Source organism: Neovison vison, chromosome 3 (assembly GCF_020171115.1).
Source record: "Neovison vison isolate M4711 chromosome 3, ASM_NN_V1, whole genome shotgun sequence".
NCBI lineage: Eukaryota > Metazoa > Chordata > Mammalia > Carnivora > Mustelidae > Neogale > Neogale vison.
Genome location: NC_058093.1, coordinates 36,841,768 through 36,865,147, shown reverse-complemented (window position 1 = coordinate 36,865,147; position 23,380 = coordinate 36,841,768). Strand labels below are relative to the sequence as shown.

At 39.7% G+C, this 23,380-nt stretch overlaps 1 protein-coding gene across 2 annotated transcripts in view; it reads right to left on the bottom strand.

The window, feature by feature from the left end:
• Window positions 1–511: 511 nt before the first annotated feature.
• DAW1 (dynein assembly factor with WD repeats 1) overlaps window positions 512–23,380 on the bottom strand; it is a 43,129-nt gene continuing 20,260 nt past the window's right edge. The window contains exons 6-13 of one of the 2 annotated variants that reach the window (XM_044240867.1): window positions 20,731–20,830; window positions 17,658–17,765; window positions 15,400–15,506; window positions 14,414–14,516; window positions 13,530–13,644; window positions 6,248–6,324; window positions 3,485–3,647; window positions 512–1,290 (exon numbers count right to left, since the gene is read on the bottom strand). In XM_044240867.1, the coding sequence (XP_044096802.1) occupies window positions 1,256–1,290; window positions 3,485–3,647; window positions 6,248–6,324; window positions 13,530–13,644; window positions 14,414–14,516; window positions 15,400–15,506; window positions 17,658–17,765; window positions 20,731–20,830 (808 nt within the window). In that variant the 3' untranslated portion in view covers window positions 512–1,255. Of the gene's footprint in view, window positions 1,291–3,484; window positions 3,648–6,247; window positions 6,325–12,825; window positions 13,095–13,529; window positions 13,645–14,413; window positions 14,517–15,399; window positions 15,507–17,657; window positions 17,766–20,730; window positions 20,831–23,380 lie in introns of those variants that run through there. The other variant, XM_044240868.1, reaches the window with a different exon arrangement.

The following is a 23,380-nucleotide window of genomic DNA, read 5'->3' as shown; positions in this document are numbered from 1 at the left end:
GAATATATTTCCTAGTAAGTGACATTCATTTTGCTTTCCCTATATGCCACCCTCATTTTACTCAGTGTAGGTTGTCAACTTTTTTCTGAGGGAAGGAGGTATAGATACACTTGTGAGTATGAGGAAAGATTAGGCTTCCAATTTCGCCTTTTTCATTCTTAGGTACAGAAAGTAAAACCACTAAAGAAGTAACACAATTTCTAGTCAGATTCCAAACTGGCACAGCCACGGTACAGCATGGAGTTTCCTCAAAAAGTTGAAAATAGAACTACCATATGATTCAGCAATTCCACTTCTGGGTATTTCCCAAAGAAAATGAAAACACTAACCAGAAAAGATGTAAGTGCCCGCATGTTCATTGCAACATTATTTACAATAGCTGAGATATGGAAACAACCTAAGCGTCCACTGATGGATGAATGGATAAGAACAATGTGGTATATAAATACAATGGAATATTACTCAGCTATAGAAAAGAAGGAAATCTTGCTAATTGCAACAACATGGATGGACCTTGAGGGCATTCTGAAAAGCAAAATAAGTTAGACAGAGAAACACAGGTACTGTAGATTCTCACTCTTATGCAGAACCTAAAAAGAAAAACAAAATAGAAAAAAAAAAAACACTAAATTCATAGATACAGAGAACAGATCGGTGGTTTGTGGTTGCCAGAAGCAGGGCATTGGAAGGATGGGTAAAGAGGGTGAAGGCTACGAAAATGTACAAACTTAGAGTTAAAAAATAAATAAACCTTGAGCATGCCATGGACCCCATCATGACTCTAGTTAATCATACTGGATCGTATATTTGAAAGTTGCTACGAGAATAGACTTAAAGTTCTCATCACAAGAAAAGGGAAGCGTACGTCATAAATACAGATGTACGATTCACTAAAAACTGCTTCCCAAAACTTTAGTCAACAGAAATTATAATGGCCTTCAGAGTAGAATCTAGGAGACACACTGTTAAATCACTTTGGTTTCCTTATTCACTATCATGATGCTACTAAAAATAAAATCAAAATTGAAATGACCAGTGACATTTGCCAGACATTATGCTCTTTCTTGTCGTTCCCATCAAATAATATCAAGAAATGGTATAAAGTTATCAGTTTTAATAGTCATATCCATGAAGCTGACTTTTGGAAAGAGAGAAAATGTGAAATATAAAAAACAGCTTGCTTGCACTATGTGAAGCTCCAGGTCTTGAACTCCATTGCTAGCAAATCTGCTCATCAACTGCCTTTTTTCTTCAGTCAGCGCCATATCCTACATGTGTTATCCTTGCTACCTAATAAAACAAATTTCACCAAGTTATTATTTCTTTATTTCATTCATTAATTCTCCCTTTTTACAAGTTGACCTTCTCTGGGACATTGAGGATGATCAGTCAAATCGATGTACCCAGCTGTGGAGTCTTAGAGCTGCTCTAGCATTTAGGGGGGAAAAAATTATTTTTAATGATTCCTGTCAGTCATCAATTGGGCAAGTTCATGTCCTACTCACACGTGTGAGATTCATGGCATCTCAGAATTGGAGCCCTGAGAATGCAGCCTTCCCCCCTGCTCATTCCTTGCACCCTCCCCTCAAACAACACAGTCAAGTGGAAAGACAGTGAATTTGAAAATTTCTAGATCTGGGTGATTAACTTATGAGGAGACAACACATTCCACTTCAGAACATTTCAAAATGTCAATGGCTTTTTCTCATTGTTGGTAAAATGTGAAATGTGCATTCTCCTTCCCCACTGTTATGATAGACACTCTTCCAAAGCAGCTCTGATTGACTGGTCCCCAAGGGCACTGTTCACATTCATTATGCCTTTGGAAATGACCACCCTGGTATGGAGCAGCACCCGGCACTGCTGGTTCCCTGATCTTCGGGAACATATGACATCAGTATAAGAAATGTGCTGTTTACATGGACTGAGAGAGGCTATGGAAACTGTCCATTTCACCAAAAGGCACCTCACCTTCTAAAAAAAATTAATGACCACACTGGCCAAATTCCTTCAATTTTTTATTTCAAGCCCAACCTCAGGCAGTCCATGAAAACTCATGCAGTTAATCATACCTGGGTCCATCAAGAAAAGGGGGTAGATCCATTCAAACAAAGTGATTGCTCTGCTGATGACAAGACAGAAGAGTTACCCCTTTGTAGTAAGCTCCCCCATCTAGTAGGTCAGTATCTAGCACTTCAGTGCTTTGGGAGACACTAAATAAATCAATAATGTCTTAACGAGCTCAGAAGTGTAAATGCTAGCCCCAAAACAAGAGATAGACAATATTTCTTCCCTAAAGTCTCTTGGAACCTCCTGTGACTCCAGGAAGAGGCATCATACAGCTGGTCTAACATGAGCCCTGTAGACTAGAAAAGGTTGGTCCTCTGACAAAGCAGTGCCAGGTTCCTTTTCCTTACTTGCCAGGAGCTTCCTACATTAGCTTCTGGTGCCCCCATCACTGCCTCCCATCTCTTTCCTCATCCTAGGAAAGGATTTGACATTGAGCTCACAATAAAATATATGGATTCTATGGCATTGGCTTAAGAGTACCTGCATTTTAGTGACATTAGCAAATGATAAACTCTAGAAAGTAATCCATAATTTTAGAAATTATCCACAATTAAAAAGTAAGAAGAGATTTTTTTAGGGCAAAAAGGGAGATTATTCTAAGCACCCCTCAAGTTATATGACTAGGAAGCTATTTAATCAGCCAATATAAAAAGCCAACCTTGTGCATGGGACATTTAAGTTATTAAACCAGTTAAGCAATTTTGAAATTGCCCAACATAGTAAGAATCACTGGGAGTTAGGCAGATTCTGTCCTCTGTGTCCTCTTAGGGTGCCCCTACCCCACACAGCTTTACCACCCCACTCCACGCTAGGGCCTCCTTCCAGAGGCACCAACTAACATTACACCATACTCTTGTCACTTTCCACAATCAAAGTTAGCCTATTTCCAATTCAGTTCTTAAAAAATATTTCTAATATAATTAATTCACAATAAATTGTTAACAGTTGAAAAATGCTCAATATGGGTTCTCTTCCCCCAAATATTAATGTGTTAGTGGGGGGTATCCAAGGAGAAAACAACTTCGCTCAAAGAATAAATCTCTCATGGGCTGGAAGTCCAACTGTGCAGAACATGGGTCCTAGCCTGTTTTAGTTACTAACACTTACTGACAACTGAACATTAACCATTCGGTGGGTACTTCCTGGAGAGATGCGGTAACCAGTAAGGCAGGCTCCTGAGCTCTTTGTTAAGAGCAACTAAAATTCAAAATTCACAAAGCCTTACAGTCAGAGCTCACCCCTGTGTTCCCACATGCTACTAAAGTTAAATCGCGGGTGTGAGAAACATAAGCACACACCAGGGACCCTGCAAGACGGGGAGGGGAGAGCAGTAAAACTCTTTGGTATTCAGCTTGGAAACGCTAATAGCCAACTAAAAAAGAAAACCAAGTGTATGTGTTTCTCTCTCCCATACCTGTAATGATTATGTTGCCTTTGTAGTTGAAAGCACATGAAAAGATCTCATCTGTGTGCCCCTCCAGGACCTGGAGGCACTGACCGGTCTGAGCATCCCAGATTCTCGCTGTTTTGTCAGCGCTGCCGGTCAGAATATGATTCCCCTGGGGGTTGAAAGAAATCTACAAGACAGAAAGGAAAATGACAGGTTTGTGTAATTTGATTCCTGATATATTTTTAATCAGCAGAAAGGGGACATGACTAAGCACCTGTCATCTTTCCAGCTTGGCATTTATTCTTACATAGAACAGTTCCTTCCTGAAGGGGGAAAAACTGCAGGGACTAATACATGAAAATTAAAGGCTATACAACAGAGTATAACAGGGCACCCCACACCTACCCCACAGTTCTAAGAAAAAAGACCAAAGTTCCCTTCTATTTCGAGTATTCCCCACCTGGCTTCTTTCCAAAAACTCAAGATGCAAGTCTTTCCACACGAAGAGACATAGCCCTGGTGTGGATGAGAACACAAGTCAGGTTCCTTCAAACCCAAGCCCCCATGTCATCCCTATAACTCAACTTTCTCTAATCAAAAGCATATAAATCCTCTTTCTGATGAAGTTCTTGAACCTAGGTGAGGGTCAGTGGGGTGAGGTTCGGAGCCGACGGCTAAGAAATAATTCTTTAGACGTCTTTGGTGCAAAAAGGTAGTTTATTAGAGCACGGGGACAGGACCCGTGGGCAGACAGAGATGCTACTGCCCAGGGCCTGTGAGGAGTGACTGGTTATATACACAGGAGCTGGGTAGGTGAGGACAAGGGGGTGTCCAGAAAGGCGCTTGGGGTAAAGAAGACTGTCAGGATATTGAAGGCCTGGTTACTATCAAGCCAAGGCCACTTTCCCTCTAAAGAGGCACTAACATAAAAACAATTGGGAGTCTCCTGGTGGAATGTTACATTCCTGCTATCAAGCATCCTTGTTAGTGAGATTTAGGTTTAGAAGAAATTTAACTTTATTTACTTTTCCTTCTACCTCCGCCTCCTTTGGTTTTTTTATGGAGGGGAGGGTTTTTTTTATGGAGGTTAGGGCTTGAGGAACTGAGTTACATGTCTTTGGAAATTTGGAACTTGGATAAGGTAACTTCTTTGTTGTAAATCTCTAGGACATTTGCAAACCAAGGGAGACTCCTGCCTTGCAGGACTGTGATCTCTGCAAGATAACCATTTGCATATTGTTCATGGCAGTCAGGGCTGAGGGGGAGCGGATGGAGGGGGCGGTTACAAGGCGCCAGCTTTTGCTTTGTCTTCAGCCAGCCTTGTGCTCCCTCATCATTTCCATCTGTGCCTCAGAATGAGTGAATGTGTGTGTGTGGGGGGGGGGACTTTCGTTCTACTTCCATTCAAAGTAAAGTAGATTCTATAAATATTTCCTGAGCGCCTCCTATGTGTCAAGCATTGTCATATAGTATCTGAGCAACTGTCAAAGGAAATGGTTAGTTCACTATTCCTTTGGGTTCCATGCTTATAACACTCTCTAAATCATCATAAGGCAATGACTTGGGTCACACCCTTTATGGTTGAAGGTTTGATGAGGACAAAGTTCAAGAGAATGGCTTTTTTTTGTCCCTGTGTCCTCAGTACAATGCCCAGCACAGGGAAAGCTCTCAAAAACCATTTCTTGAGTGAATGAATGAATGAATGAATGAATGAATACCTTAACTTTCTAACCCATAGAAATGCCATTGCTGAAAGGCAATTCAATAAGTAATGTATCACATATCCTAAAATGCAATATAGAGTGAGAGAACCCTTTATATTCACACATGCACAAAAATATGTGTGTTTGTTGAGTGGGTCACATCATGCATGTCAATCATTATCAGACCAGTCACTCAGCAACAAGGCCTGGGTTCTCTTCCCAAGCTGTCCCCCACATCCTTACTTCCCCATTTCCCTTCCTGCCAGGCCCTAAGGCCTCCTAGCCTATGGAGGAGATGTGTCTAGTGCAGCCTCAGAGACCAACTTTGAAGGGCAGAGGCTCCTGGCCACAGTGGCAGGTGCAGAGGAGGGAAGAGTAGAGAAAGCACTACAGGGGGCAGTTCGAGGGTCCAGGGGCAGCCTTCCAGGACCTGAAGCCATCAACCTGATCCTTTAAAAGGAAGGATCAAATCTGATCTCAGGTATGAGATCAAGGAACTGGGCTGAGCTGTGTGGGAGCTGAGAGTCACCAACTTCCGACCTTTCCAGAGTTTTCGAAGGACACCGCTAAACCTCAGATTACTGACTGGAAGGCCCTGCTCTGTGAATCAGCTTGTGGGAGGAGGTTAGACAAAATCTTAAGCTACAGCTTTGAAGTTTCAAAGTAGGTCACTTTAAACTCTGGTAAGTGTTAAATATTTCCAGGAAATACTTTCTCAATTGCATCTAATTTACAAAACACTTGATACTCGCTGCACAGCATGTTTTTTGCATAATACATACTTGTGTGTCTGCTCGGACTAGGAAAAGCACTTTATGAGTTTCTTAAATAGCTTTAATAAGTATTTTCAACAAGCTCAATCTTTTGCTGATGGCTGAGAAAAATGCTGTTTTATAGTTTTTAAAAGGTTTTAGGAATGATTTATTATGCTAAGTTTGAGGTCCCACTTAAAAATATAGTTTTTAGGTAGCTGATTTCTAGAAAGAATGAGATAATTGGACAAACCCTATTGCCAACAGATCTATTGACACTAAGCAAGCTATGTTTTTAAAACTAAATTGCTCCAAGTGAGAAAGCAACTCACCTTTGAAATTTCTCCTTCATGGCCTTCCAATTTGGTAATGCATTTTCTTGTGGCTGCACTGAAAACTCTTGCTGTTCCTTTTCGAAAGAATGGAAATACATAAATTCATCTGAAATACAGACCGTTTGAGCCATGTGCCCTGAATTACGTAATATCCATCCCTCTGATGTCCAGGTTCTGTGCTGCTTGTCTTCTTGCCTGCAGTGACAGCCACCACCTAAAACTGCAAATGTAAGCTGGTGCCAGGGAGGAGAAGAATGGGAACAGGGTGCCCCTCTAGCCCCAAGCTTATTAGAAGAAATGATGGGTTCCAAGGTAGAAAAGGTGGGGGGAAGGAATCCACAAAGAAAAAGATTTTAATGGGAAAGGGAGAATTAAAATGAGTTTTGAGAGGCTGGTGATGAAACAAGCCACCAGACCAACATCATACACCAAATAGGAGTCTAAGGTGACAAAAGGTTCAAGAGGTCTTCCTGAAATGGAGCAACAGCCACTACTTGCTGGACAAAGAAGAGGCATCAGGGAAGCCAGGAAAGAGTTGGTAGAATGGTTTATTCCCTGTTGTATCCCCAGGGACCAGAAGTGCCAAGCTCCAGTAGACGATAAGTGGATAATGAATGGATGGGTGGATGGATAGATGGTTGAGTAGGTGGATGGATGGATGGACGGACAGATGGATGGATGGATGGATGGATGGATGGATGGATGGATGGATAGGTGGATGGTTGGATGGGTGGGTGGATGGATGGATAGGTGGATGGATGGATGGGTGGGTAGATGGATGGATGGATGGATGGTTGAGTAGGTGGATGGATGGGTGGGTGGATGGATGGATGGATGGATGGATGGATGGATGTATAGGTGGATGGATGGATAGGTGGATGGATGGATGGATAGGTGGATGGATGGATGGATGGATGGATGGATGGATGGATAGTTAGGTGGATGGATGGCTGGGTAGGTGGATGGATGGATGGAAGAATGAGTAGAAGGAAGGAAGGAAGTGGTATATAAATTTCCTTTGAATTAAGGAATGGAGGAGCTAAATACATGTAGAAGGAGAAAAACGGCAGTATTGAAATTATTGTCAGAACAAATGGCTGCTCCCTTATTACAATACAAAATTACATAGAGGCAAAATTAGTAATGATAGGGAGTTTTGGTTACTTAATTTTCATTCAGAGAAGAGCAAAACATTTAAGTAAAATTTTTACTTGCCCTTCTGACAATGTCAACTTCAGAGGGAAGTAGATGAAAATTGCTATTTTGCAATTAATATGTCGAACATTTCAAAAGCCTTAAAGTGACCGATGCATTTTAAAAATGTGTTAATGGGGCACCTCGGTAGCTCAGTAGGTTAAGCATCTGCCTTCAGTTCAAGTCATGACCCTAGGGTCCTAGGATCAAACCCCATGTCAGGTTCCCTGATCAGCATGGAATTTGCTTCTCCCTCTTCCTCTGCTCCTCCCCCCTACTCACGATCTCTCTCTCTCAAATCATTAACTTTTTTTTTTTTTTAAGAATGTGCTAATATTGGGGCATCTAAATGGCCCAGGTAGCTGAGCATCCAACTCTTGGTTTCAGCTAATCTCGTGATCTCAGTGTTGTGAGTATAGCTCCATATTGGTCTCTGTGCTCAGCAGGAAATCTGATTGGGATTCTCTGCCTTTGCCCCTCCCTCACTTGCTCACTTTCTCTCTCTCTCTCAAATAAATATCTCTTAAAAAAAGAAGAGTTAAAACAAAAAAAATGAATATCCTACAAATAATAATTCTCCAAATTGCTCAAAAGATTTTTAAACTTAAGAAAACACCGAAATACACAGACCTGTATCCCTGGGGATAAAAATATATATTTATAAAAAATTTAAAAATTTATTTAAAAAAAAATAAAAAAAAGAAAACACCGAAATAATATAACCTAAAACTACGTTTTTAATAGAAACATGAATAAGACACCAAAAAATAATCCAGCCTTGAGAATGATTCAAATGAAGAAGTAAAATGTGATTAATCTGAAGAAACATTTATCTTCAGTTTTACAGCTTCAACTAACTCCTGTTGAATGGATCCAGTTTTAAGAGGGGAATGAGAAGCAAGAACCAGAGTTAAGTAAACACGATTTCTCCAAGCATCAAGACTTCTTAGAAGGTACGGAATGAGAAGAGGTTTACAAAACATACCAAAAGAAAAAAAAAAGTTTTTTTGAAGTAATGTCTTCTAGAGCAAGGAAATGGAATCACTGATAGGGGACGTAACAGATGATAGAGAAAACAGAAGAATTACTGAACTTACAGTTAGTTCTCATCCATCTCTCAGTATCCTGATCCCCAGACCTTGCTTGTTTCTCCCCTCCTAGTGCTGACAATCTCTTAACAGTCTTTATAACCTATATTATATAGATATATATAACTCACTTATTCTATAATCTATATTCTATAATATATATATATTCTATATATAAAGTATAATCTTTATACTCTATATTCTAACATTCTATGGAAAACACATATATGATATTCTTCATATCCTCCCCCTCCATAATATAGCTCCATGTGGGAAGGAATTCCTCTCTCTTTTGTTCGCTGATATAGCCCATGTTCCTAAAACAATTCCTGGCACAAAGTAGGTTCCCTATTCTTTTTGAATGATTTTTTTTTTTGGTATAAGTGAAAATGATATTTAAAATAAAAAGGGTAGATTAATTACAGTTGAGGTATGATTCTAAAAAGCAAAGCTCTGTAAGATGAAAAAATAAGTTGTTACTCTGAAAAAGATCGTTCTCCAAATTTAGGGCATTTATATTCTGGGATATAGAAAGAAATTTATGTATGATCAAAGGATCACCTCTGAAAAGTCCTAGTGAATAAGGGAACAGCATGCAAATGTAATTTTGAAAAGTGAGAGAAAGTTGGAATAAAGACTGTGTAATTAAAATGAATCACTGGCAAAATTCCATACCTGGTTATAACACAAAGTGTATGTGACTACCTAACAGTATGTTAGTCACAAAAAGCAAATACAGGCAAACAAAGAACAAATCATATCTGGAAAAAGCATCCCATTTTTGCTAGAATTTCTTAAATGGCTGTTAAGTTTACATGGACATGATATAGAGTCACATAGGGTCAGTCATTAAGGGAATTAGACATAGTGAAGCATCGTGTGTGATTATCAAAGAGATGACTTAGACACAGTGTAGGCTTATGTGTGCTGACGTGGTGAGGACATAATCATAGAACAGCATGATATGCATTCATGGGGAGGTGACACAGATACAATATAGTGTTATAGGTGGTCATCACAGAGATGATGCAGACATAGTGAACCATGATGTGTGGTTGTCAAGGAGATGAAAACACACAGCATAGCATCATACATGACATCAAAAAGATAATGGAGATGGTGTGTAGAGTCATTTATGGACTATAGAAAGATGGCACATACCAGTGTAGCAACATATGGGGTCATCAACCAATGGGACAGATACATTGTAGCATCATAATAAGGCCATCATGGATATAACACATACTATATCACCAAACACAGCCATCTGGGAGATGATTCAAAATAGTGTACACTTGACATGGTTATCAAGGAGATGACATAAACATAGTATAGCATATATAAGATATATCCCTAGTTGGCCATCAAAGACATGAATAATGACACAGCATCATGTATTTATCAAAACATTCAGTCATAATGACACACCACAACACATACTTAAAGTTGATACAGAGTGTGGCAACATCATGAAGCATCACTTGTCTTCAGGGAGCTTACGCATAGTTGGGCATCATCCATGGCTATCAGGACAGGGGGAAGTCACAGTGTAGGATCATATAGAGCAGGTTAAAAGATGATATGTAATGTAGCATGATAGGTGGTTGTCAGAAAGATGACCTATAGCATAGACTCACATATGATTATCAAAGACCTAGTCAGACATAGCATATCCTGGGATTTACAAGGAGAGAAGACTTTAGACAGAAAATGGAAATACACTGTTTGTCCCACATGGTGTTACACAACAAATTGTGTCCCCGGCAAAACTCCTATGTTGAATTCCTAACCCCGAGTATCTTAGAAGTTGACTCAGTAGGGAGATTTGAGATTTTAAAGAAGAAATTGGTTAACATGAGTTCATTAGAGTGGGCCCTAACCCAATATAGTTGGTATCCTTATAAGAAGAAGAGATGAGGATATAGACATGTAGAGAGGGAAGACCACATGAAGACATAGGGAGAAAAATGCCACCTGCAGGCCTCAGAAGAAACCAAGACTGACAACATCTTGATCTCAAACTTGTAGCTTCCAGAATGGTGAGAAAAGAAATTCTTTTTGTTTAAGCCACTTAGTCTGTTGTACTCTGTTATAGCAGCCCTGACAAATGAATACAGTTACCCAAGAGATGACGTAGTCACGCAGGAGCATTATATGTGCTTACCACAGCAATACTTTAGTAGCATACATAGCGGACCAGATGGCAAAGATGCTCATAGCATCATATGTGATTGTCAAGAGACTACCCACAATAGATCATCATACAGTATATAGCTTCATCTGTTGTCAGAGACACAATGAGACATAGCATAAGTTCATACATGGTTGTCAAGGAAATGACCCAGAAATAGTGTAGCATCACTTTGGTTGTCAGGGAAATGATGCAGATGTAGCATGGTGACATATATTATCATGGAGATAACAGATATTATAGTGTCATACGTGGTCATCAGAGTGATGACATAGACATGATTTGTGTCATATGTGGATATAATGAACTTGAGACAGACATATTTAATGTCATAGGTGCTTATCAGGAATATAAGACATAGATTTCAGCATTAAAAAGTAGGAAAATAACACAAAAATAATGTATCGTCATACTGTTTTCCAAATGGCACAGACATGGTATAGTGTCATACATGATTATCATGGACATGATATAGAAATCATCTAGTCACATCGTCTAGCAGCTTATAGGGTTATTAAAGGGATGAGAGAGTAAAGCATCACACATACTTGTCTGGGAGGTTTTGCATAACATAGCATGGTTTTCTAGGATATGATGCATATATTATGTAGCCTCATGTGTGGTAATTGAAAAAACTCTCATAGAAGAGCATCACACATGATTTTCAAGAAAAGGATATAGATGTCACTGTAAAGAACATAATACAGACATAGTATAACACCATACATGTTTTTAAGGCAGTAACACAGAAATAGCATGGCATCTTAATAATTGTCAGAGATAATGTGGTTATCAGAGAGATGAGACAATCTGAGTGTAGCATCATACATGGAGGTCAGTGAAGTTACACACTTTAACATCACATAACATCATTAATTGTGGGCACAGAGAGCATAACATATGAGCCCACTGTGGAGATGACACACACAATAACACCACACATAGCACTCAAGGAGATGACATTAAAGGATAGTGTGATAAGCAGACTTCAAGGATATAATCTAGGTATAACATGGAATCATGTAGTTTTGTAAATGAAGGCATCCAGACATAGCAGACCTTGAAGATGTGTTTATCAAGGTGATGAGGTAGAAATATTATAGCATCACACATAAATTTCTATGAAATGGTGAAGGTATGGTAGAATATTATATATGGTTATAAAAGATTTGATGTAGATATAATGTAGTATCATACATGATTTTAAGGGGAAAGACAAGGACTATAAATTAAAACATAACAGTCAGGTATATGCTATAGATACAATATAGCATCATACTTGGTTGTTAAAGGGATAAGATAGATTTAGCACAGCTCCATACATGACCATCAGGTGGATGGCACAGGGGTGGTGTAGCATTAACTGCAGTCTTCAGGAAGAGGACATGTAGTGTACTGTAGCATCTTACTTCATTATCAAGGTGATGATAGAACAGAATCACACATTGTTGTATGACAGCATGAGATGACAGAGACTGAGTACAGCATCCCATGTGGTTGTCAAGGAGATGATGCAGACACAGTATCACGTGTGGTTATCACGGATATGATATAATGACGCGGGGGGGACTGTGAATGAGGCAGAAGTTGTATAGCATTTTACATGCTTGTCAGGAATACATAGCTGTTATGAAGATGACCTGTTGTTTACTATCATAAATTATCATCCAGGATATACTGTATATGTAGTATACCAATACAGATGGTTGTCAATGAGATGATGCAGACATCACATAGCATTATATATGGTTTTCAGTGAAATGTCACAGATACAGTGCAGCATCACATATATTTGTCATCAAGATGAGTTCTAGTACCACAGCACACACAGTTATCAAGGCAATGATGCTGACATAGTATATGTCATATGCAGCAATCGAGGAGAAGATATAGATGGAGTGCAATATCATATATTTTTTTTAAATATTTTATTTTTTATAAACATATATTTTTTATCCCCAGGGGTACAGGTCTGTGAATTGCCAGGTTTACACACTTCACAGCACTTACCATAGCACATACCCTCCCCAATGCCCATAACCCCACTCCCCCTCCCAACCTCCCTCCCCCCAGCAACCCTCAGTTTGTTCATATATGGTTTTTAAGAAAATTTGAGTATGGTGTATCATGCATGGTGATCAGGATGATGATGGTACATAAAGCAGTATCTCATTTGGTGACCCAGGCCTGGAGTAGATAGAGCATGTGTCCTGGAGGGACAAGGTGGGCATAATAGAATAGCATACATGGTCAACAGGGAAATGACATAGAGGTATTGGAGCATCATCTGTGGTCTTCAGTGAAGAGAGGTACATGTATTGTACCACCAGCCCATAGTTATCAGTAAGATGATGAAGACCAGTGCAGACTCCTAGGTGGTAAACAAGAACATGATGTACAACAAAGCATCACATGTGTTATCGCAAAGATGTGTTACATGCAGCACATGTGGTATAAAGGAGATAATGCAGATTTATCACAGTGCCATGGATGGCGGTCAAGTTGATGAGGTCAACGTGGTGTAGCATAATGATGATTAGGGAGACGACCCAGAATATACCATTATATATAGTCATCAAGGGGATGTGAAGACCCAGTATAATATCAGATGTGGTTGTCAAGGAGATGATGCAGACATTGTAACCTGTGGTTACAAAGAATATGATACCAATGTAGTGTAATGACCAGCATCACAGAGATGAGGCAGATGTAGTGTCTCTCACAGCTGGTGTATCAGGTAGATTACCTATGGTATAGAATTATACACATTTATCAAACAAATTAAATGTATGAACAGATGACCTACCATCGGCTGAAGCAGTTGCAATAAGTTTTCCAGTGTAATCGAAACAGCTGTCTAGAATTTCATCATCATGGCCTGTTAGTGTTGCCACACATTTTCCATTTGTGGCATCCCACAGCTACAATAAAAAAGAAAGTGACTGTAACTTCCTGTCTAAAGTGCAAAAATGGGAAGAAGTAGTCATTATGACATGCTTATGGCTAGCTGAATAACTGTGCCAAGATCATGTGTATAATTTCCACATGTTCTGTTAAATTTACCTGGATTCATGACAAGAAACCCCAGCCAACCAACTCACAAGGCACACTGGACAAGAAAAGACCAGAGACACACATTTAGAATGGAGAGTGCAAATCTGCCACTACATTAGGAAAAATCTCAAAGTGCGTGTTTCACTGATTGGAGTGGAAATGTCCTCTTTCCATAAGAAGGTCATTGAATGATAAGAATCTTGATCTAAAACTATAATGCTAGAGAATAAAAAGTACATTAAGATTATAATAATTCACATATGTAATCAAATATTAATTCCAGAGCATAAGCTCTTAGCAACAGAAATTTAAAGGCAGGGAAACATTGTTTTGAGCCTCCTCAAGATTCACTCTACTCAAAGTTTAACAAATGAACAGAGAGACATTAAAGAAAAATAACATGTCTTTGAAAATAAGATCTTGTGATATATTTGATTCAATTAACATGGTTTTACTCCATCATAATTCCTTTAAACCTGGGGGATCAGAAAGTTAACATTTAAAAATGCCAATTATTTATAAATTAAATCCTAATTTTACAGCACCTTTGAAATGTGGTAATGTTTCAATGAATATCTGACTCAGTAGAAAGGGCACACAGGAGAACTGTAAAGCAAGGATATTTCTTGAGCTCACCATGCAGGTTTTGTCCATGGAGCCAGTTACTATCAGAGAGCAATCCCAGTTGGATAAAGCACTGCTAATCTCTGCACAATGCCCAATTAAGGTATACACCTTCCTACAAAAGGAAAGGATTCACATTTGTGAAAGATGCCCTACTTCAGGATAAGGGCACAGATAATGATGTCAAGCCCACTGGTGTGAGAGTCAAAATTTTGGTTTTCACAAAAAAATACTTTTGATTACAAAACAAAGATGGTTCTACTACAGCTTAGAAACAGCCAACTAGTCCATTAATTTCATTTCGGCAAACATATATTTGAAGCACTCAAAAATAACAACATTACTTAAGACTTCAGAAAGCCATGGCTAATAAATAATCCAGTTGGTCTGAGGTCCTGGAAGTATTCTTATACCAGACCAGTAGACCTCTTGGTAGTGCAGAAACTACCCATCCAATGTCTGAAGGGCCCTTCCTTCCCCCTCATATCTTGACTGCTATCCCTGGTAACTAGCCCCTCCATCAAGATGCAAGTCCAAGGTAGAGCTTTCCAATGCAGAGTCTAATTTAGTTAACTTCTCAGCAACTAGAACCCAAAATAATTAGGAAGGAAATTGAAGTTGTTGGACTAAATTAAATTTGGAAAATTAGCTATGATTTTATTTACTCATGAGATCCATGCCCGCCATACTGACAAGCCATTGAAATCTGATTACACAGTATACAGAAGGAATAACAGCCATACACCCAGGCTATTGTTAACATTCTCCTTTTATGTTTCTGTTTGGCATTATTTGGTCAGAATTCCAAGAATGCACACATTTTTTCCTGGGTCAGAAATAACACTTCTGATTAATGAATGAATTAAATAATGAATTAATTTATTCAGGGGGTATCCTATTCCTATAGAGTCCAAAGCACAGTTAATAGATATGAACAGCAAAGATGGTGTTCTTAACCCTCTGATCCAGAGTAAAAAATCCTTAAAGACACAGAATACCTTCCAGTATCAGCTTCCCACACCGCAACAGTATGATCAAAAGATCCCGTGATGATTCTCTTTCCTGAGGTATTAAAGGACAAAGAGATGATTTCAGCGGAATGTCCCTAGAAAGAGAACGGATACTGTCATGCATTACCTGCAGAAAAACAATCTCTACAAAGGCACAATTCTTAATTTAAAAGAAAATGCTAGAAAAGGCAAAACTCCATAGGTAGAAAAGAGATTAGTGGTTGGCTGGAGAGTGGTAATAGGTATCTTTTGGGGGAAATTTTGAAAACCGGAGTTTGGTAAAAGTTGCACAGTTCCGTAAATTTACTAAAATCTGACTTACACACTTAAATCAAGTCCATTTAACTTAATAAAACTAGGTGTTGTTTGTCTTAATGGACAGGAAGAGGGCAATATGTGGGAAATCATCAGAGGGCTTCTTCCACATTGTCTTGAAAACACTTTTTAAAAAGCGGTATGCAAGAAAAAAAGGGGGGGGCTGGGGTACTTGGGTGGTTGGTTCAGTCTGTTAAGGTTAAGTGTCTGACTGTTGGTTTTGGCTCTCAGGGTCTTGACATCCAGCTCTGCATAGGGCTACCCGCTCAGCAGGGAGTCTGTTTGTCTGTCTCTATCTCTCTCTCTCTCTCCCCCTCCCCCTTCTTGCTCTCTTTCTGTCTCTTAAAAAAAAAAAAAAAAAGCTATATGCTTTATGAGTTAACAGCAGGTGATAGAAAAGCTTGTGGAATAAATTTAAGTTTTAAAAAAGGATATTCTTATGCTGATTTTTTAAAAAAGATTTTAATTATTTGAGAGAGAGAGAGCAAGACCTGTGTAGGGAGGGACAGAAAGAGGAGGAGATGCAGGCTCCCCACTGTACAGGGAGCCCAACCCACAGGGCTCAACCCCAGGACCCTGAGATGGCGACATGAGCCAAATGTACCCCCTAACTGACCGAGCCACCTAGGCGCCCCTCTTAAGATGATCTAACATTAAAAAAAAAAAAAGATGATCTAACATAAAATAGATTAATAAATATCTGGCCTTTGGCCTGACTTTCACTTGGTCACTGTCTAGGGCCAACGCATCAAACATTCTGAGGCAACGGCAAGAAGCCCCTCCCGGCAGCAGACTCTGCTTGCAGTATGGCCTTGGTTTCCCAAATTATTTTAGCAAATTAACATTACTTTTTTCACTAGTGAAAAGATTCATTTACACATCAAATTTCTGGCTGATTCCAAATGGTGGACATTAAATGTAGCTGAACATGAAAATTCCAAGCGCACAAAACAGATGTGTGGTCTGGTGGCAGACGGGTGTGGGTGTGCCGAGGGGGACGCAGCCTTCTGAAGACTGTTGGGCATCGGTCTGAAAGAAAAGGTAGTGAAGAGGCAGCACCCCACAGAAATGATGAGAACAAAGTCGGAAGAGTGTATATACTTCCGTTAATTAAGGATGGCACTCTGAATTCAGAAAATCCCTTGGTGTTCATTGAAAAGAGTGCTTTTTCTCTCTTTCTAGTCCATTTTGACTATCTTAGAAAAAACTCTCCTACGAAACGGGTCCTAATTTGGAATCCATTTATAATTTGAAAGGATAAGAATTGGGTTTCCCACCTAGCTGTTCTGACTGATTGCCACAGAGAATCCCCCTACGTGTGTTCTGTTGTTTGGACTGGGGTGGGAGGAAGCGAGGGAGCAGGTGGGAGGAAAGTGCGGGGCACGTGGTGGTGACAGACTGAGACCCCCGTGGACATACACCACCAGCTCTTGCTCTCTGGGCAGTGCCCTTTAGCCTTTCTCCTCCAACCATGTACCTCTTGTCATTTCAGACTTTGTAATACAGGAGGCTTGTGAGATTAGGGATAGTGGAGGACAGTGCGGACAGTTGTCATTTTAGGGAATCTTCTGGCAAGTTTCTCCAGTTCTCCCTCTTCCAGAAAGTGTCAGCCTCCACCTCCTTGGCTTTAAGCCGGAGAGATGGCACTAGGTTTTAAGCTGTGCTTGATGGGACTTACAGACAGAAGCTAATCAAAATAAAAAAGCCCAGACCTCCTCAGCTCCCTCGTCAAAGTCTTTGGGAATCACCAACAAACCCACTGGGACGTACTTTCATCACAGTCTGAAAACCAATAGCTCAAAAATATCTTCTCACATGGAGCTCATTTTGTGATAAGAATATGAATAACAACAAACTCCGTAATAGGCTTAGGCTAAGCAATAGCTCAGGAGAGCGCAGAGCTCTCGAAGCTGGCGACAGGATGCACGTACCGTTAAAGTGAACACCTCCTCTCCACTCTGGATGTCCCACAGTTTGGCTGTTGTGTCCATGCTCCCAGTGGCCACGAGTGTGCTTTGAGGATTGAAGGATAAACACACCTGAATTCAGGGAATGGAAGAGATTTTAGAAAGAGAAAAGTTTTGAATTGTTGATTTTGTATAGAAAAGCTTCAAGAGGCAACTGCCTTAGGTTCAGCCTAATTCTCTGCAGTGAGATACCAGGGTGGCCTCTGGGTGGCCTGTGTTCTGCAGGTTGAATCCTGAAGCACTGTCCTCTTGAGAAGAGGTCTCTTTGCTCTCCCATCTCACCTAGGGAGACACGCCCACTCTTTTTTCCCTATGTCTATACTGGGTGCCTCCTAATGGCCCATAAATATGTTCGAGCTCTTTCCACATAAAAATAAATCCTCCCTTGACTCCATGTACCTCATTTTTAGCTACCTTTTTTCCCCTTTCACAACCAAATTCCTTGGAAAAATAGTGTACCATCATCATCGCTTGCCCATCCCCCAATATTTCAACTGCGAGAACCACTCTGACTAAATGATGGGAAGGCTCTGCTGGTCACCCCCACTTAGGCTCCCTGATGCTTGCAGTGTTGACTCCTTTCTTCTCCATATTTTCTTCCTTCTTGACAACTTTGATGGCATTCTGCTTTTTTTCCTTTACCTCCTATCTCTTTTTTGTATCTTTTGGAGAATTCTTCTCGTCCCCAGGTGCTCAAGGTGCCATCACACTTCACCCCCTACTGATCCTTTTCTTTTCAGAAATTGCAATTCTCAGCAGTTCCCGTGGCCACCCTGATGCCTGTGACTCACACGCCCATGTCTCCTTCCCGGACCTCACCCTCAGTTCAACCCCAAAGGGCTTCTGTGAAGACATCGCATAGGCAGCTTGGATCAATCTAAGACATGCAAGTCATATGACCACAAACCTGCTTGTCCCTTTTATATAAATGGACAAGACGTTTTACATAAAATGCCCTGCCATTGTCTAAAGTTAAGGAATCACTCTGGAGCCCTTTTTCTCCTTCACGCCTCACATCTGCCTGACAACCCCCTCCTACTCCTCCACTCCAGCCTTTCTCACACTTTCTTCACCTGCCTCACGATGGGCCTCCGCTGTCTCTGCTTGCACTGCAACAAGATGGCCAGCTAGCCCCTGCTTCTGATCGTACGTCATTCTGCCACACGAAGGATCTTTCCAAAGAGTAAAAATGACCACGCTATCTCCCACCTAAAAAGTCTCAACAGCATGGCATTCTCCATAGGATCAAGTACAAATCCCTTAGCACAACATATGAATCAATACAACGGCCTTGCCAGCCTCCCTCACTTTGATCACGCTCACCATGAGATATGGCTTCGAATGCGGTGCAAGTGCACCAAGACATGGTACCTTTAATCCAGGCAGCTGGGCAGCACCAGAGATCCTCAGCCAGCACTTCTGACCATGGCAGCAGGGAACAACCTCCAACCCCCCATCCAGTGTGGTGCACAGCTATATTGGCCTATTCTGTGTACATTATCAGGTGGGGACGGTTGGCAAATACTTCTCTGGCCACATGAGTCATCTGAGGCTGAAAACACCCATCACTGTTGCACACCCCCTCTGGGCATTGGCCAGTGCAGCTCTCACTGCCCAGAGAATGTGCTATCTACCTGCACATACTTTGCTTATCATCCCCACCATCAGGGTGTCCCCTTTGTGACCACACTAAACCCCCCACCAACTTCTAGCACACTACAGTGCATCTCTGAACTTATTTATTAATGCCTCTACTCCCTCCAGCGAACCACAAAGTCCCTGCAGGACAGGAACCATGTGTGATTCTATTTGGTATGCCAAACACACAGGCCAGGGCTCGACACAGTCAATAGGTAGTAAATAATTATTGGACTGATGTTGTTAACTGTGAAAAGTATCAAAGTCTTCCTTGGAACTATATATAAAGAAAACTTTTTCAGAATTCCAAGGGAGCATGAGAATGAGGATTATGTTTTTCTCATGAGTTTGGACATGTTACTTACTCTCTCTATGCCCTGGCATCTTCAACTGTAAAATGGGGAAATTTCTAGCTCTTAGGGTAGTGATGAGGTGCAACTAAGCTAATATATGTAAAGGACTTATACATTAGCACAAAACTGTCTTTTGTGCACACTGAGTGTCATTAACAGGTCGGTTATAATTTTGCACTATAGTATCCCCCAGTGTCTAGCAAAATATTAAACATAGCATGAGCCCTTATTGGATGAATACACCATGAATCCGAATGATAATTATAAATTTTACTCCTAAAATAAGCAGCCTGTTTATTTTTAAATGCTATCATTTTTCCCATAGGGTGCCAATTAACTCACTAATTGTTATAGGATGTAACGCAGAATTGGCCAAGGGCAAGGTCTTCCCAAAAGCGATAGCTATTTAGAGTAGCAAACTGTTTATGCAAATTTGAGTTCTAATGATATCCAGAAAACAACCAGGCTAAATATTTCACATGATATAAAAAAGTTACTTTAAAAACTATTCTAAGAATTTTATCAACACTCATTAAGTCGGTCCTTTAAAAGCAAGTCACTTAAAAAGAAAAAGTGAGGTTGGATATGGTATTCAAATGCAATTATCACTTTGTACATCTTCTTAGTCAATGTAGGATATGGGTCTTTGACAACAACTGTAAGATATAAAAACTCAGATAGTTTACAAATTACTTTAATGCCTCCATATAAAATATATACAAACTGAAAATACCAGATATAATTGGGAAATTATTCATAAAGGTAGAACTATTCCTTGTATAATGGATTACTAAAAAGAAATAAAAATGATGCATTGATGTAGGTCCATCAGTTGTAACAAATGTACAAGTTTGGTGTGGGTTGTTGATAATGGGACATGTTTGGGGCAGGGCAGAGAATATATGGGAAGCCACTATATCTTCCACTCAGTTTTGCTGTGAATCTAAAACTGCTCTAAAACATAAAGTCTATTAAAAAAAGAAAAGAAAAGAAAGGAAGGAAGGAAGGAAGGAAGGAAGGAAATGCAATAAAACAAATATACTCACTATTTCTGCTGTGTGACCCCTAAAGGTATGGTAACATTTTCCTGTTTCTACACTCCATAGCTTACAAGTCTTATCGAAGGACCCAGTGGCAATTTTGTCACTAAGATTTAAAAAAAAAAATGGATTTTGAAAAAAAATTCAAGCACAGTATATCATACACTGAATTAAGACAAGAGATATTAATACATGGGTTTATCTAGTCAGGAATTTACTTTGTTTTTAAAACAAAAAGCAATCTGGCATTTGTTTCAGTGGACAACAAAATTAGCGTCTAATTTTTCAATAGTATCAGTTTATATGTTTAATTTTAAATATTTTACATTAAAATATTGCATTAAAAAGTAATAAATTTATGTTTGGGATTACAAAAAGCTTTTAAATTAGCAAAATGAATATGGTACAAAATTTAGTTTATAAAATTCTTACCAAATAGAATTAAATAATGTATGAGTTGCAGGAACACCAAAAAATTCTATTAGCAGGTCTACTGACAAGGATAATGTTAAATTCAAAAAATGAAACTATATAAATAATTTAATTTATACCATATGACTAGATAAGGTTTTGAGAACTTAGTGTCTCCTTGGGAAAATAACGCTAATATTACTCTAATTGTAAGGTCTTTGAACAAGAGGGAGGGTCTAGAGAGAAAATATGGTGAAGACCAGTACCTTGCAAACAAGAGGCTTCCTGTGTATGCCGGGAGCAGAGTTACTATTAACAACCAACAGGTAAGTCTAGGTTGGCCTGTTTGGCTTTCATCATAGAACTAAATCTTTTCCTTTACCATTGACTCTTGTCTTTTATACCAAGTTGTCCAAATGTTCATCCAACTGGGTCATCAATTGCAATGCAGGTTCATCATTCAAAAGTGTAAAATGTCTTAAGACCCAAAATACATATCCTAAAGCAAATTCTATGTGCTTGGCACAGTTGCAGAATTCGTATTTTGTCCAAACTACCAACGCTCTGTATATCTCTTTTGCTCTTAGGCCACCCATATAGTGTTTCTGTGGTCTCTGATTCTAAAGAAAATGAGGGGGGTTCCTGGGTGGCTCAGTGGCTTAAGCATCTACCTTAGCTCGGGTCATGATCTCAGGGTCCTGGGATCAAGCCCCGCATCCGGCTCTCTGCTCAACAGGGAGCCTGCTTCCCCCTCTCTCTCTCTGCCTGCCTCTCGGCCTACTTGTGGTCTCTTGTCTGCCAAATAAATAAATAAAATCTTTAAAAAATAATAAGATATAAAATAAAATAAGTGAGGTCCTTTTTATCCATGCTCCAGGAACATTTTTTTTTTTTCTGGAGAACACCCACCCAACCCACCTAGAGCTTCCTTACACTCAAGGCTGGTTGTCAACCCAAAGTCTGCACTGGCTCTCTCTCCATCCAGTCTAGGCATTCCTCATCAGCTGCTGTGTCCACCAACTTCTGCTCAGACACGCTGAGGGCCCTGTGTGCTCTTTTTCTGCTCCTTCCCTCCATTTCCTATCCCTCCTGCCCCTCAAACACATTGTCCCAAGTGCTGTTGTTTCTCAGTTAATTACTGTTTGGTCACACTCTGCTCTCTACATCCATACGCCTCTACATAAGAAAAGATAATACTGATCACATATTTTTTTAGAATTACTTTGTGGAGTCAAAGCTTACTCCTGACCTAATGTATAGAACACATAAACACTGAACTGGCTGAAGTTCACCTCTTTCTCTCTCTCTCTCTTTCCCTCCTCTCTTTCTTTCTTTCTCTCTCTCTCTCTCTCTCTCTCTCTCACACACACACACTCCATCTCATTCTTTGGTAGTTATCTAGAACTCATTCTGCTGAAACCCCAATGCCCCAAAATGCCCTGGAAAATGCTGCTTTAATCCATACATAAAGATTGAATTATATAACTGGACAAGAAAGTTTTTCATCAGGGGGTCTTGGTAGAATCCAATAAAAGGACCAAAAATTGAAGGGTTCCTGACCTCTCTATCCCCCCAAAAACTTTGTTCTCAGATAGGCATGTAAAAATATCATATCTTCTAAGTAGACCTTATGTGATATGGTAATATACTGTAGAGACTATACTTTTAAAGTGCTTTAAATAACATTGCAATTAAAATAGAAATTATACTAGAAGTAAAACATGATCATTTATAATTTCAATAAAATCTTTCTCTCCCACAGGTTGGTGAAATAAGATATAAAAATTATCATTCCCTACAATGTAAAACTGCATCACATCATAGTTAAGTTTTTGGTAATGCAATTGGAATATTTAATCATTTTAATGTACCAATTAGGTTTGACTGTGCCATCACAATTAATGTTTTAAAAGTGTGTTACATTTTAAAGAGATGTAATGACATTAGCAACCTACATATCAAGTGTTTAATATTTATGGTATAAAATTTCAACTCTAAGTGCCTCAAATTTTTATAAAACTCCCTTTTATTATTGCCCTTGCCACTATCTTACGCTGTTTTCATCATCTCTTGAATCTGCCACTTTATCTGCCTCCAACCAATCTCCTTGCCTCCTGTTTCTTCCCAGTCCAAACCCTCTGGCCCCTTGTCTCTGCCATGACAGCCCTCCTGAATAGCACTTTCATTGAGTCCCTCCTTTGTTCACAAAGCTTTCATCACAACTCAGTCCTCCAGAACAGAGTCC